Source organism: Xiphias gladius, chromosome 14 (assembly GCF_016859285.1).
Source record: "Xiphias gladius isolate SHS-SW01 ecotype Sanya breed wild chromosome 14, ASM1685928v1, whole genome shotgun sequence".
Classification (NCBI taxonomy): domain Eukaryota; kingdom Metazoa; phylum Chordata; class Actinopteri; order Istiophoriformes; family Xiphiidae; genus Xiphias; species Xiphias gladius.
Window position 1 is genome coordinate 21,912,872 of NC_053413.1, and position 16,463 is coordinate 21,929,334.

Genomic DNA, 16,463 nt, shown 5'->3' on the forward strand with positions numbered 1-16,463 from the left:
GGAGTTTATCAGGGAGACCGATCCTCCACTGCTAGAGGCCAGAAAGAGTAAGTGGTGATTGATATTTCTGTTATAGAAGGGACATGAGGAGACGGTCCAGCAGGATGAACCAACATCACGGAACAAGTGCACTTTGAAAACACTTGCAGCCCTGAGACTTTTCCAAACAGCTCTTACTATTTTTGTTGTAACATGTTTTTTTTTTCCTATTGCACGGGCAGGGTTTCCTGTAAGGTTACAATGTAGACAGTGTAACCTGTCATTCACAGAAAAATCACACTAAATAGAATTTTTAAACACTTGTAGTACTAAACACCTTTTTATAAAACAGTGTAGAAACTAATGAATGTGGGTTTCGGAAGACTAATGAAGATTTTTCTGTTTGAAGTTTTTAAATTGCAGCAAGCTTTTGTGAAATATTAAAACTTTGAATCGAATTGTTTTCATGGCAAACACGTCTCTAACATACTCGTAAAGTAGTCAGCGTTTCCCCTAAATTTTTTGATACAAAGGGATGGAAAAGCATCCACAACAGTGTTTTAAACCAACACTGGCTGGAAACCAAAACGAAAACCTTTAAGGTGTGTTTTGGAGGCTGAAGCAGGTTCAATTGACTGGCAAACTAACTGTTTCTCATCAAGAAATAGTTACACTGAAAGGTGCTGGTAGGCAGATTTTTAAACATCAGAGAGAGTCAGGCTAGCTGCCTCCTGGCTCCGGCGCCATCACTAACACACAGTGATGAGAGCGGTATCAGTTTTCTCATCTAACTCTTGACAAGAAAGTGAATGAGCATATATCTCAAAAGGTCAAACAAAAAAGTGGAACAAATTTATCAGTTAATATCACATGAAAACTCTCTTCAGGTTGGATAACCCTGTTCGTGTGGACTTAGATAAAAAACTAAAACAAGAAAGGCTGCAACTAACAGGTATTTTCTTTATCAATCCTTCTGCCGACGGTTTTTTTTCAGTTCAACGTTAAACACTTGTCAAAAGTGCTCATCACAGGTTCGCGGAGCCAAACGCGACATCTTACAAATGTCTTCTTTCATTTGACCAAAAGTACAAATATCAAAAAATATTTCGTTTACCACAATATAGGACAAAGAAAAGCAGGAAATCCTCTCATTTGAGAGGCTGGAATCAGAGAATATTTGGTATTGTTACACTGCTTTTGGTTGAAAAATGACTGAGACAATTAATCACTTATCCAAATAGCCGATTAGCTTATTATTCTTCTGTCAATCGCCTAATCGACTAATCCTTTCAGCTCTAAAACAAGATGGATTAACTCTTTTATACAAAAGTGGGGTATTGGTATAGGCATTTTACTAGAAGGCTGCAAGTCCAACATGACAATAAAAGCAAAGTGTAGGCGGCAACAATAGCTTGAAGGTTTGAAAGATTTTTGTTTGAGATCAACTCTGAAAATGAGACCAATGAATGAGCTGCTCATTTTTCCCCTTTGACAGTTGTCGCACAGCCGTCGGTGAAGCCGGGGGGACTGTAGTGGGCAGCTCCCGGGTGGGAATGTGTGTAACTGTTTAAATGAGCTGCAGGACGGTGCCGTAGAAGAGCATGCAGCCTCAGCAGAAGCCTTCCCGAGGGACACACAGGTGACCGAAAGAGGCTAATGTATATCTGAAACGCATTCACTCTGGAGGTCATCTAAAGCAGCCTGCGCTCTCAACGACAGTTCACACCCTCACTCTAAAAGGAGGCTATTAAAATAAATAAATAAATAAATTCAATGTGTCACAGTAGTCGTCTCATGTTTGGAGCGACACTAACAGCTATAAATGACACTGTGGCTGAGACAGGCCAGGAGGAGGGAAGAGCTGCCATGTCATCTGCCTCCAAACTCCTCAGCAGGTCTGCCGAGTATTCTGGGACGACGGGCTGGCAGCGTGCCAGTGGTGTGTAATGTGCAGAGATAAGAGATGAAAGAGAGAGAGAGAGACAGAGAGAGAGACAGAGAGAGGGAGAGAGACAGAGAGAGAGAGAGAGAGAGAGAGAGAGACAGAGACAGAGAGAGAGAGCCAAACGTCGCTCTGCAGTAATCATAATGTACAGAGGAGACAGATAAGATCGGAGACCTGCACTTGACTGGCGTCCTCTGGCAAAATAACGTTGACAAATCTCGAATGGAAAGAGATCCTACATTTCCCATGCTGTTCCTGCCATAACAAATATCACTGGCTCAGACACGTGAAGAACAGGGATCATCTCTTTTTTCAACATAACCTGTCTTGGAGCAGTTGGGTCCAGCTGAGATTAAGAATTTCTCTTTCAAATGGAGACTTAAAGGATAAAGCTGTTTTTTTTTTATCTTTACATTTATTCATTTTTCCAAAGCGACATACAAGTGAATATCTTTATTTCTGTTGTTATCAAAAGACCAAAACCAATACTGAATTTTTCCTCCCGACAGTCTGTGTTAGAGCTGTCACAGTTTATTCGAAATTCAAACTATCACTCGAACGCGGAGAATAAATCAAATATTTGATCAGTGTGATAGAGTCTGTGCTACTGTTGGTATCCACGAGGTTGTCTGCTGAGGCCGCCTCTGTACCTTTCTTAGCTGATCCACTCGAGAACTGATTATAGCAGACAGATTTTCAGGCTTTTTTCTCAATTTTGGCAAGTAACACTTGCGCATGAGTGATGACAGTCTACCTGTCCCGAGGAACAGGTTTGCTGACGTTGTTAGCAAGTGAGCCAAGGCAAGCATTGTTAACAACAGCCGCATCTACATTTACTTAGTTCTCTTTCCCTGTGACTTAAAAATGGTGATATCCATGACCTAGATGTGTGTGGCAGCCTAGCAGAAGGGCGAAATAACCATTCAAATGAGAAGCTTAGTGAGGAGGAGTCTTCACATATCTTTGATGCAACCAGACACCATATTTGATCAAGAGGGATCTGTAACAGGCTGTGTACCCCAGTGGGTGGTTGTCTGTTAAATACACTATCAGATCTTTTGCATGGGTCATTGAGCGGTAAACCTGGGATTTTTGTTTTCTTCCTTGATGGAAAATAGATGAACTGGCAAGTGGTGCTGCAAAATAATCACAACATCAAACCTTCTGAGAAGTAATGGGAGGAAGCATTTTGACGTCACCGAAGGCAAAATTATGGATAAGGAAAAGGTTGGTTTGCCAACTTTGTAAGATGCAAACTGTCTTATAGTAACATTACCACAAATCTGAAGTCATCAGATGGCATCTGTTCTACGATGTAGGCTGCATGGGTGGCATTCAAATGAACGAGGTGGTGTATGTGCACAATATGTGAGTATTTTCTTTGACACTTATGCCTTTATTTTGATACACTGTAGAGGGGACAGGAATTTAATAGAGAGAAAGGAGGGATGACATGTCATAAAGGTCACAGCTTGGACACGAACCAGGGAGATTACGATTGGGGCCATTGGGATGCACCAAACATGACTTTTTGAAACAGTGACAGCCGTAGACTCCCTATGCCCCTGTGACACAACTGTTGTCCAAAAAATATTAAAAAAAAATGTTTTAAAAAGAACAGGGCCAGTGTAGTTGGTTCCTGACAGCTCATCCAATATACAATTAGATTTAACATGGAACCATCTCCTCGAGCGTCTCAGTGATCTCTGCCCAACATGGAGCTACTGTCCACAGACTGAAAGGCCAGTCAGGGAGTTGTCTCAACAGGGAGTTGACCATGTTCATAAAGGCTCAATAATAAAAAAAATAAAATAAAATAAAATAATGCCCCTAAATGCATAAAAGTAAAAGCAAAGAAAAAAATCTGCAATGTTAGAACTTAAGACATATCTTAAGAAACAGGGGTTTTATAATGTAGACACAGAAAAATACCTTGGTAGAATCACAAAGATCAGACGATTGAATGCACTGTATCAAATCTCATTCCAGTGTTACAGTGAAAAACACAATAAGTTTATTTAGTCCGATAGTTTCTGTGAACAGCCTCCTCAAGGACCATGGCTGCCGGGCTTTAATTAAGCCTTTATCAGCAGCTTATTATCCTTCAGACCATGATAACCATCTAGCTAGGGACTGCAGCCACCCCAAACATCATCTACTATTCATGATTAGCATGAACCAAGCTGTTTTTCAAGAGTCTAGGTTTTCATTCAGTGACCATTAAGCATGGGTTTATCGTAGCAATCCACAGATAAATAAAAACCTAACAGATCATAGACTTGTATCAGTCTATCTGAGACCTCCAGCCATGTTTCCTCTGCTCACTAATGGGAACCAGACAACAGATTCTCGTTATTCTCATTTGTGATTGGGGCTTGAAAGGGAGGAGGGTTGAGGGAGGGTGTAGGATGGGGGATGAGGGTTAAAAGCGGAGTACAAGAGGATGGCGGGGCTGTCCAGCTGGCTGATAATGAGGCTGTCTTCACCCCCGCGCCACTCAGTATTTCACTGTTCCCTTGTGTGTGTCAAATGGTTCACAATAGGTTGGTAATAAGAAGGAGGGGCCTTCGCCTCTGCACACATGCCATCTTTGTGGCTTGAAAATGGTAGGAGGGGGAGCCAATAAAGGAGGAGAGTGGGATTTGAAATACTGTGCTATTATCAGATCCCAACAGACTACCAAACTGCCTCAGAGTGTTGTAAAAGATAACGAAATCTGAGCTCAGGTGGCAGCAGACGCCCACAGTCATCTAGAGAGTCGTTACTTGAACTTGTTGATAGCCCAGGGGGTGGTCCACATCAGGGGGTTTGTGTTTGTCCATTAGGTGCCACAGCTACCAGCTAAAGTGGATTTTCTAGGGCTGTGACACATTTCCTTTTTGTAACTGAGCTGGATCTTCAGGTTCTGTCATGGTTCTTGAGCAAACCTGTCCCCTAGAGCTTGTGTTTGTAGCTTACTAAATTTGTTTCCCCAATGACGTCGTGTTGACAATCCACAACAATCGCTGACTTTTTTTTTTTTTTAATGAATGAAGTGCTACATTTTATGAACTGTGCCAGAGTTGCGGGGAGGTGATCAGGGTGGATAGTGGGCGTTCAAAGTTCAGCACTATGACACCAGAGACCGGGGTTGGCATCCATAGTCCAGTCTGTGGCTGCGTTAAGGCAACAAAAGCACCCTGGTTAAGGTTAGGGGAAGTAGTGGTTAAATGTACCTAAAAAATGTTGCGTCTGAAGTCAGTGTAAAAATTTTTCTGTAGTAAACCAGACTGTGCCTAACTAACCATAAAAAGTTTAATGATCCTGTTGTCGCTAGAAGTAGATGTTGTGCAGCAAGATCGGGCATTTTGACGAAAGACAAATACGTTGTCAGAGAACATTTTACTGATACGTTCAGGCTCAGGATTTCAGCAACGTGTCAAATATGTTAATTAACAGTATTTCCTCATTATGGTGATAGAAAATGTAATCTGATCCTTCCAACATATTTGTTATTGCAAATTAGTTGCATATAAACGTTTTTTTCAGTTCTGGAGAACTGTTCAGAACTGAAGGAGCCTTTTGGATGAGAGGCGAAACGTATTCAAGAACTTCAAGCAAGTCCAGTTGTCTTCGCATAGCACTTACAGAATACCGTGACCTGGATGACTGAGAATCTTCACAGACATATATAAACGTTATTCCTAGGGTCGTTTTGAGAACATTCACAGCTTTGTAGTCAGTACAGAAGTACCCATCGGGGTAAACATTACGATTTTGCTCCAGTATCGTCTCCGCAGGCAGCTTTTTTTCTGCTTAAAAGGTCTAAAAAAACAACTGTGCCCTACCCACCCAGCAACGAAGAGTAGACATATGAAGGAGAGTGAATATTAAATGTATATTTGTCACCTGGACAGAACTCCAGGACCCCACAACTCCAAATCTCCAATTTGTAAATAACAAGTTTGCCATTTCAAATTGAATAGGTGTTTCTGTACCGTATCGGTGTTCCGTTTATAGCTTATTTCTGCTGCTCCAAGTGGCCAAAAAAAAAATCAGGCATTGCAAGTTTAAGCAGCACCACCAAACATTGTCTGGATGTGCATGTGTCAGCTTTTAGTGCTTAAAAGTTTTCGATACCCTGTGCCAAGATTGATACCCACGTTGCAGTGCCAAATAAGTTGCATGTATTCTTTCTGAACTAGGCCTCCTGTATAAACCTTCCTCTCTTGCTGGCACAGCTCTGTACCACCCTGCCGCCGTTGGCGAGAACATGGTGACAGCCCTCTGTGACTCAGACAGTCTCTGACCCCCTGCTACATCAAATGAACTCTTTTAGTCCGCCAGACCACGCTGACTGACTCACTGAGTTCACACACACCCCGCAGTGTCATCTATGAACAGGGGTACGCACAGTTTTTGACATAAAGGACTGCGGGCTGATACAGAAGATGTGACCGGGCTACGATTATTTTGGAGGAGTGATAACTGCTGTTTACATGAGCATAGTTTGGATATGATGGGGTGCTGCAGTGATTTCTGAATCCTCCTGACAAGACGCAACATGGTTCACTAATACATCTAACGTACTTTCCTCCATCTGACGATATCGACACAGTACAACAATAATTACAAGTGATTAAATGATTAGTTGATAAACTGATCAATTTTTAATTTGTTGTTCAGGTTTACAAGCAAAAATGCCAAACATTTGCTGTTTCCAGCCTCTCAAATGCAAATATTCCCTGCTTAACTTTGTCTCATATCATGGTTTTTCAGTGTTTTACAACATTTTACAACCAATTAATCAAAAGCATTTGACAGATCATTTAATAATGAAAATAAGGACTGCAAATATTAATTATTTATCATTTAACCTGCAGATTAGTTTCTCGATTATTCATTTTTTTCTAAAGTGTCCAAAAATACAGAAAAAATGCCAATTATCCCAAGACCCTAGGTCATTTACATTACTACATTACAATTAGAAATGTTAAAGAATATCATCATGAATTTAAGAAGTTGGAACCAAAAAACATTTTTGCTTGAAAACTAAAAAAATAGCTGCAGATACATTTTTTGTTGATTGACCATTATTTTATTGACTAATTACTGTAGCTCCAATGAAATAAGAATTAGTTGCAGTCCTACTTACAATATTAACTCACCTCCCTACAGGGCACTTAAAGCTGCATTTGTTGGGGTTTTTTTGGACACTGGGGGGCAGTAGAAATCCAGAAAAAGCTGACAGACACACATCACGTGACATATCACCTCCCACGGTTGTTATGGCTAGCGCGTTAGCAAACAATTGCCCTTTGAGAGTCGTGTTTCCGTACATCTAATGAATGTAATACCAAATATTCGCTCTCATTTTCGATCTGTTTGGTCTCGACTTTCAGGAAAATATCTGGCTTTTTTTTTTTTAACAAAAGCAGCAGCCTGCTGCTGAAAACAAGGTCAATTAGAGCAGAATTTGCAAACCATACGACCAAAGATATAGCTAAAAGAGACATATAAATCAAAGTAAAGCTGAGGGGATCTAAAGAGATGGATGATAATTATCAGTGGGTTTGTCTACGAGTAACCCCTTTAAAATTACACGTAGTCATCTGATCCACTGGACCCCCCCCCATATTGTATCTCCTCTTTTCTCCCCTTGGCATAAATCCCAAAGGCTTGGAAGTGGTTCCAAACTCCTTCCTCATATATAACTCAACAGAGATCAAAACCGACACCTTCTCACTCGCTACAACCTTTGGCGAGGCCAAAAGCACTTCTGTCGAGGACTATATTTCACTCAAGGCTATGGCCTCCAACATTTTTCCGGGAACTCTATTTTTCTGATGGCCTGTAGGCTCCTTGTGTTTGAAGGAGAGGTGGGAAACACAATGACTCAGCCTGAGCTACAGCCTGCCAAGCTGCTGTCGACCTGCCTAAATATAACAGCTAATGCCATTTGTTACAGTGGAGAAGAGAGGCATTGGGTGCGAACTGTGTATCTTCTTCTGTTTTCAGATCTAGGTTAAGTTGATGAGCATACTGTGGGATGATGAGATGATATTTTTCTGTACTTAATTCCAGTATTCCTTGTCAACTGTATTCTTACTACATTTGCACCACCACACCCAGAACCACAGCTCTTGCAACACCTCAGTTCATCTGGAGCTGCTTCTACGGTACCATAAATGGGGCTTTTTTTTTATCATCATTTTTAAATGTGATCTATCTGTCTGCTGCAGATTAAACAGGCATACTCCAAATAAATTATTGGGTCAGAGTTCATTTATCACCTCACAGCAAAGATGCTGGATTACATTGGCCTTGATAGGGATTTTTTTTAATTATTATTTTATGATATAAACATCTCACAGAGAGACCTAAAAAGGTGGCTGAAGTCACGGTACCAGTGCTGGAAACAGAAATGTTTCGTGTCTCACAAGCAAGATGATCATACAGGAAGCATCTTACAGGGGTTTCTTGCTTTCAGAAACAAAGACCTAATGTCCAAAATATCTAGACATTACAAAAACTATTTAGTATCACTATTACAAAAAGTATATTTCCTGTTATTTAGTAAGTTATCATATTTTTACTACTTAAAGACAAACATCCTGACTGGCTTTCTACAAAAAAAGCCAAATGGACGTAGCATTTTTTTCAGCTTTCATACGTTAAACTGGTGCTTTAAATCAAAATTAAAAACGAAAGTCAAGTCTCATCACTTCTGAAGATTTAAGATGACCACACATGCGTTTTTGAAATGCCTTGAAGTGTCCCCCGATGTGCCTTTGATCGCTTCAACAGCAAACGCCTCTGGAGGTTTTATGATTATAAAGCGGCAGATACTTCTGTAAATTAAAACATTTGCGAAACATGTTCATTTGCATCAAAAAACGTCCACGGGGAGGAGGAATTTCATTTTTCAAGGGTTTTACACTTCAGAGGACGCCGCTTCAGATTATAACACATCAATCCAGGGTTTCATGAGGAATCGGTGATTTCCCGTTTTGCTTTTGGTTTGGGGATAGTTTGCCTTGAGGGTAGCAACATCATTGCTGCTAAAATGCTTTACGACCGCATCGTTCAGCTTTGGCCTGGTCAAATCTAATTCACTTTAAGACCTATTTAAATATTATTGTTATCAAGTGTAAACAATACTTTTACCGCAAAAAAAAAACAAGTTTTTTTCAGGAGTGCTCTAAAATTGACTTCCTTGCGTTTATGATATTGTCGAGTAATTTTTCATATTTTCACAACACAGGTCTGACCTTTTAATCTTTTAATTTTTGTATGTATGCAGTGTCTCCCTGAATAAAAGTCATATTTTTTTTAAATAAACACCTTCTCCCGTTCACGTAAATTAAGAAAAGCTTTATATGGATGTGTGTCACTGCAGTAGATTTCAACTTACAGCACAGTCCCTACGCTACTCCTCTCCTCACGCCTGCTCTCCATCCCATTGGTGCAGTCAGACACAAGATATTAACTAGGTCAATGAGATTCCTTCACACTCCTCCAACAGGGAAGCACAGCAGAGGAGAGGAGAGGGTACAATATGAAGGAGAGGTGGGAAGCGGGGACGAGAAGAGGAGGATCGGGAGGTTCTTCAAAGCCGACATTTCTTCTGCGAGATCCTATGACGATGTCTGCAGTGACTCTCACTCAGACGTTGTTGTCGTGACTCATTAACAATGCAGGCATTCCCCTCGCGAACCTTTGTAGTAGTGACACGCTGATAACAAAAGACTCAAGACCGGAGCCACTCTTGGAGATACCGCTGATTCCTGTTTTTACTTGCGTGCAAAAATGCAAATACTGCCGACACTCTGATTAAGACAACGGCGCTGGTTAACGCTTTAAACGTTTAGAGGCTACATCTCAGTAGGTGCTGGTGGGCAAATTATATTACCTTCAGACAGAGACAGGCTAGCGGTTTCCCCCCGTTTCCAGTCTTTATGCTGAGCTAAGATAACTAGCGGCTGAGAGTGGCTTTATATTTACCGTACAGATACAAGAGTGATATCGATTAGAACTGCAACGATTGGCTGATTAATCATTCAGTCAGTTCCTTTTGGACATTTGGTTGAATAAAAACAATGTATATAAATACATCGCCTAAGGCTTTGAGAAATGTGAAACTAATCGACCAGAAAGTCGATGAATTTCTCAGCAAGAAAGCAAATAAGCGGATTTCCCAAAACGTCGACCCACTCCGAACTAACGACCTCTTCAAATTATGTGGCTTAAACTGGAATGACAGACAGAAATGACAAGAAAACTGACAAGCATTTGAAAACGTCCATAACAATGTGGATTCCCAGAAACACTGTCCTGTTTATGCAAGATAATCCACAGAACCTGGCAGTGAACAGTTTTCATTGGAACTACATTTTAACAGAAGTCCCCATGAAAACTGTCTACATGGCTTCTTACCACCACATGTAAGTAAGAAAACATGTTTTTTGACAATTTGGGTGAATCAACCCTTTAAAGAAAGTGACTTCAATGTATACATGTTCTGACTGGTGCCAGGAAAATGAAAGAGTGTGAGTTAGCACACCTCCGCTGAGGAGGGGTGTCTTCAGAATGGGTTATATAATGTGTAGGTTTTGGCTTTTTTCTGCACATCGTCCTCATGTGATGCTTCTGTGTGTCAACGGAAGAAATCTGACCTTAGACATACCATGCGCTCACTGACGGGGAAAAGCTGTGCACAAAGGATTATAATTTCGCTGTAATGAAAGATGAATTTATCACAGGGGACTGGGAACACCTAATAAATCACCTGACGCTCACGTTATGCACGTTGACGTTTCATTAGTTCCGTTTCGTTGCACGTATCAGTGGGCCTTTCTTCAAACGTCAGAGGAATGAAAAATCTCTCGACCGCTCGCCGCTCGCCGTCACAGTGACCACACAGAAGCAGCAGCGGACATTTCGCTCCTTGGGACAATACTGTAACAGCGGAAGGTCCTGTCAACCAGCTCTCTCAAACTGTTTAGCATCAAGTCTGCAAGGTGTGGATCTGTGGCCGTATCGCAGGCTGACATCTACAGCCATTCTCTGCCACTCTGCCACTCTCCCTCTCTGTCTCGTTGTCTCTTTCTCCCCTCCTCTCCCCCTCCCGTCAGAGCGCAGGAAAACACGCCAGCATGTTTTATAACAGGCCTTCTTGTTGGATTAATCCATGCAGGGGTGCCAAGCTCTGGGCCAGAGTCACAGTGTGTAGCCTCTGACAGCAGAGAACAGGCACAGGGACAGGAGGAGATGGGCTTTAAAGGCCAGAGATGCTCAAACTATCTGAGGTCAGTTGCCCTTTTACCACCATGGTAAAAAACTTTGACAGGTTTTTGGTTTTTTATGACCATTCAAAACAGATTGCTGAACTAATTCCCTTTAGCTATAGGAACAGGCAGGTTTACTGGTCTCCCTGTAGAGAAATTGAATGTTTGTGACTGATTTGATTCATGTGAGATTGTAGATGAAGTTCTTTTCATGTTTATTGCTCATTATGATGATTTTAGGCGTACTCTTTTTCGTAAAATGTCCTTAATTTAATAGGAAGGAGACCTTTTATGTGGCTGATTTTATTTGTAGAGCCTGGCACAGAAGACAAAGGAAGTTATGTTCATGTCTGACAAATGCTTCCCCACTGCAGCAGTATGTTTTTTTTTTTTGGTGTCTTATAAGTCTGTGTGGGTTGGGCGCTTGTATGTGCATGACACAATAAATAACTGACTAACTTGCTGGCAGGAAAAGTAACGACACCTTGTTTCATCCTGAAATCTTGAAGAAGCCTGTTTGTATTCAGAATATATGTTAGCACAGATAATTTAAGAAAACAAATTAAAAGAGGAAAGGAGTGCCAGGAGTGGAATTCTAAAATCCAGTTATAAACCAAAGGAGTGTGGGGGACTTTGTGATTTTCACTGCATTACATTACGCCTGGGTCACAATTTTACAAGGTCTAATTATAGTGGAAAAGGAACAGCCTTTCAGTCCAGTTGAACTACATTCCTGCCATTAAGCAGATTCCTCCTCTCTCCTATGTCACTGATGTTTAGCTCACTGACTGAGCACCTCCAAGAGCAGGGGGTCAGATTGTGAGATTTGGCCAATTAAATTCATCCCGAACTAAATGGTTTTAGCCTGGTTGTGAACACTCCTATCAACCGCCGCTATCAACAATAAAAAGAATAAACGGATTCCCACTGTGCATTATGAATTTCAAAGGGAAGAATTCAAATTAAAATTAGCACACGGTTAATAGTTCCTGGAAAAATCCTGGACAAAGAAACAGTGGATTCCATGCAACATAATGAAACTGTTGGGGTGCTGCATCATAAAGACACGCTTCTGGGAAGGGGTGGGTGGGGGGGGTCACGTGATATCGAAGTGCAGATTCAGAGATAGCTTTTGTTTTTCTGGGACAAACCTCGGGGGAAGGTAAAAAAATCTACAATCATTTGGAGCAGCCGCTATCTCAGCCTCTCTCCTACTTCCCCCACTGTATCTGTGTGTACGAGAAAGCCTGTGTCATCCTGCGCTCGTACGCATCACACTCCTGCTCAGAGTTGAGGGTCTGGAGCCAACGCCGATGCTAAAACTGCTGTGCAAGCTAGAAAAAAAAAACTCCTCATGCGCAGTGTCCTCTCACTTCAGTAACACTGTTCGCCCATTATTTTCTTTCGAGAAGTCACCAGAGTAGAGTGACGGCAACAAAAACTGGAGTTTGCATTTGCTGCAATAGCACATCCAGACCAGACATGGATTTTCCGTCTCCGTCCCAGCACATGCAGCTCAGGTCAGGTGCTGATAAGTTGCATCCGAAAACAACAATGTTGCACGCACTGACAGTTAAGGTCACGAATGGCTTCAGAATATAGACTTTCAACGAGTGGATGACCTGCTGGAGAGCAGACGGAGGCATGCAAACAGAAACTGAGCCAATTTGTATGGAGACACTGCGACACACATGATGTCAGTGACAAAGTATCGGTGTCAACCAGCTGCCAAAAGAAAGCCCCATGTCCATACTGACTGGTTGGGTATTAGCCTACTTTCTCTTTGTTGCCAGACGGCATGTTACCCGCTGTTGTCAAAATCGATTAATCTAAGCAGCTGAACTTGAGCAGCACTGAGAACAGCATCCGCTCATCTTATTACCTGTGAGAAGATCTTCTTCCACTTCTCTCAAAGCGAATACTCTCTACACTGAGCAACATAAGAGGAACGGTGATACAACAGTTCATAGATAACAGTCTGAATTGTAAAGTAGGGGAGCAAAAACTTCCAGTCCTCCTTATGCATTAATTTAAAGTAAACTGAATGAATCTGAACCTGATTATGACACAACATGAATCTGAGGTGTGTCTGTCCACCGCAGATCAACCAAAATGTCAGCAAATAGGCTCAGGTGCAGCTCACAGCTACGGCTACGGCTACTAACTGACTCTGTGGCAATGTTATACGCCCTGTTTACATCACCCAAAGCATGATGGGAACTGTAGTGCCAAAAGCCCCAACCATATTCCTCAAAAGAGGAAAAAGAAAAACAACAGCAGGAACAAAATGCATGAAAATGAACTTTTTTTCGATGTACACATCATTTTGTGGGAGCACTAAACCTCTATGGTTCTCATATCCCTGGAACACTGACACTCTTCTCTAAATATTCATATACAGATATTTGCTGTGTGTTAAAGACCTTTGGAGATACCAGCAAAATTTCTGAACTATCTAAAATTGTGTAGAACTTTTGTTTCATAAAAACTGTCCTGGATTATATTTAGTACCACTAAAAATGCCAAATGACTGGATTTCTGAGCAGCCACTCATTCTGAGGATAACAACATGAGACAAGCCTGGTTAAAACATAGTGACTATGCCATTAGCCTGTAAATAAAGGGAGTCAAACCCGAGCAACGACAGTTTAAGGTTCAAACAAACTACTGTTTACGCAGCGAAAAAAAAAAACTGTAGAGGACCTGGTTTGGACTGGAGCTAACCAGGAGGAAAGAGTCGTGGCTGGAAGAATGTGTTGAACCGCTTTCCAGATACTGAATGTCATGTTTTGCTGTGAGGCGGAGGGGGTGGTCACAACTTCCCGTAGTATTGAGTAGCCCTGTAGCTGTATCTGAATATCAGTAGTGTTGAGGTAGCACAAGGCAATTAGCAGATGAGGATACATCTAACCTCCTTGCAGTTAAAATAGTGATTGCCTTTTTTAAGTAAGGTGTTAAAATTGACATGCCTGTGAACTGAGGTTGCTCAGACAGTCGGTGCATCATTGCACAAAGCAAATGTTTTGAAGGGGCTGTCGGGGGGGGGGGGGGGTTAAGCGACCGATGAGATTAATTCACTGCAGTGACCCTGCTGATCGGGCCGTTGATTGCCATTGATTTGAAATAGCATCACATTAACTGAGATCCCCCCCCCCCCAGTCTGTATCTTATGCTTGTAGTCAAGAGGCTACAAAATTGGCCGACATAAAATCATAGGCTGGAAATTCATCTTGTGCAGACAACAAAGCGACTGACAAAATTCAATTACCATTGTAATTACATCCTCCACTATAATCATTTTCACTGCTGTACTGACCAACCTCCCAACATTAATACTGTATTATCATCATACATTTACCACAAACCCGGAAAAAAATCTGCAATTAATGTTATTTTCCATTAACAGAGGTAGTTTTGTTTATCTCGCTTAAAATCAGTGAAGTTCTTGGGTTCTTTTAATGATTTTGTATCTTAAGTTTGCCAAAGAATCACTGTTTACTGAGATAACAACATGGCTCAGTGTGCGTGGAAGTGAATGTGTGGCGGTGACCTGAGACAACATTGTAACAACCGGAATCCGAGCATTATTATCCCTCTACCTCTTTGGTCCTCTCCAGCTCGTTGTGCAGCGCCTGTTTGGAAATCTCCACCTCGATGATCTTTTGTCGGAGCAGCTCGTTCTCGTCCTCGGCTCGGCTGCGTTTGTCCTCCACGCTCTCCAGCTCATTGTGCAGACGCACCGACACATCTTTGGCCACCTGATTTCAAGAACAAACACGTGCATTTATCTACATAGTACAGAACGAGTACAGTATTTTATTATATGTGCCTTCAACACAGGTGATACACCGTTTATGTATTTATACATGGGCTTCCTCTGGCACGCCAGCACACACATTTAGACACAACAGGGTTAGACCAACAAATCAGGCCATTACCTGTGTTAAAAATGACTCAATCAAATGTCCACAATCCTGTCGTCCACTGCTAATTTGACCACTACTTTAAAACAGTGTAGTGCTGAAGTGAATAGTCAATAATTGTAAACTGAGTATCTTTGGGTTTTGGACTATTGATTTGGCCAAACAAGCTATTTCAAAACATCATCTTGAGCTCTGGAAAATGATGATTGCCTTTATTTCTTTTTTCTTTTTTTCATTTTATAGACTAAACTGACTATTTCTTTCTTACTTTTATTTCTTTCATTTGTTACTGATATTAATTTGATCTGTTTTCTCATAAAATCTAATGATTTCTTAATTAGTTTAATTTGCTGCCTTGTGGGATACTTTGAACATTCTGGTATGAAAATTGTTAAATCTAAAGCACAAAGTTGTTGGCAGTGTTGACTGGTCAGAGCCTAATGCAAAGAAACAATCATACATACTGAAAAAAGCAAAGACACGTTGTACTGCATATACAGACAATGAGACGCGCTCACAGACCTTCAGGTCCTGCTCTAGACTACGCAGCAGCTCTCCGTCCACGTGGCCGGTCTGTGCGACCCGCAGGCTCTTCTGCTCGGCCTTTCGTAGGCGGTATTGCAGGATGCGGCAGTTCTTGTTGGATCGGTCCAGTTCCCTCCGCAGCTCCTGCAGCTGGTAGACCTCCTCCTCCAGGTAGCTGTCACGCATCTCCTCCATCTCCGCCCGCAGCTCGTCCACTTCATCCTGAGACACATAGAGGAAGCAGGTCCCAGCTGTTACTTCAACGACAATGTTGATATCCAACACTTGCGAATTTCTCCTCTTTAAAGGGTGAAATGTGCAACAAATGTGAAAAGGAAAAAATATACCCTTGAGGAGGAGTGCTGACTGCAATGGTTATTTTATAATCAATGTTATGATTCTTCTTTGCAAGCAGCAAAGACGTACTTTAGTGTACTTTTGAGCTTCTGTGTATAATGCTCAAAGGTGATGAGTTGGGTTTAGGTTTAAGGAAACATCTACCTTTAAATGCTACTGACATAAAAGGTAAACTGTCCAGTTCTGTAGCAACAGTACTTTTTCTGGTAGGAAGGAGAATTATCAATTAGCGGCTCCACAGTCATTAAGTCGCTGATCTTTATATCTGTGAAGCAGTTTTGACACAGAAACGTAAAACTGAAGGTCTACAGCCGCTCTAGTCGCCCCTAGAGGATGCAATATTCATTAAACCTGCAATGTGAAAGTGCTGGACAAACAAATAACTCTTTAAAACCAGGAGAGAAACCAGGAGAATCAAAAAGCCTTGTGCTAAAAATTGTGCTACAGAAAGGACCATGGGGATATAAA

The 16,463-nt window shown here is 41.5% G+C and overlaps 1 protein-coding gene across 1 annotated transcript in view; it reads right to left on the reverse strand.

The window, feature by feature from the left end:
- LOC120799040 (microtubule cross-linking factor 1) overlaps positions 1–15,848 on the reverse strand; it is a 68,165-nt gene extending 52,317 nt beyond the window's left edge. Inside the window, exons 1-2 of the mRNA XM_040143878.1 lie at positions 15,636–15,848; positions 14,790–14,948 (exon numbers count right to left, since the gene is read on the reverse strand). Of these exons, the coding sequence (XP_039999812.1) occupies positions 14,790–14,948; positions 15,636–15,833 (357 nt within the window). The 5' untranslated portion in view covers positions 15,834–15,848. The remainder of the gene's footprint in view (positions 1–14,789; positions 14,949–15,635) is intronic.
- Between the last annotated feature and the right edge of the window lie 615 nt (positions 15,849–16,463).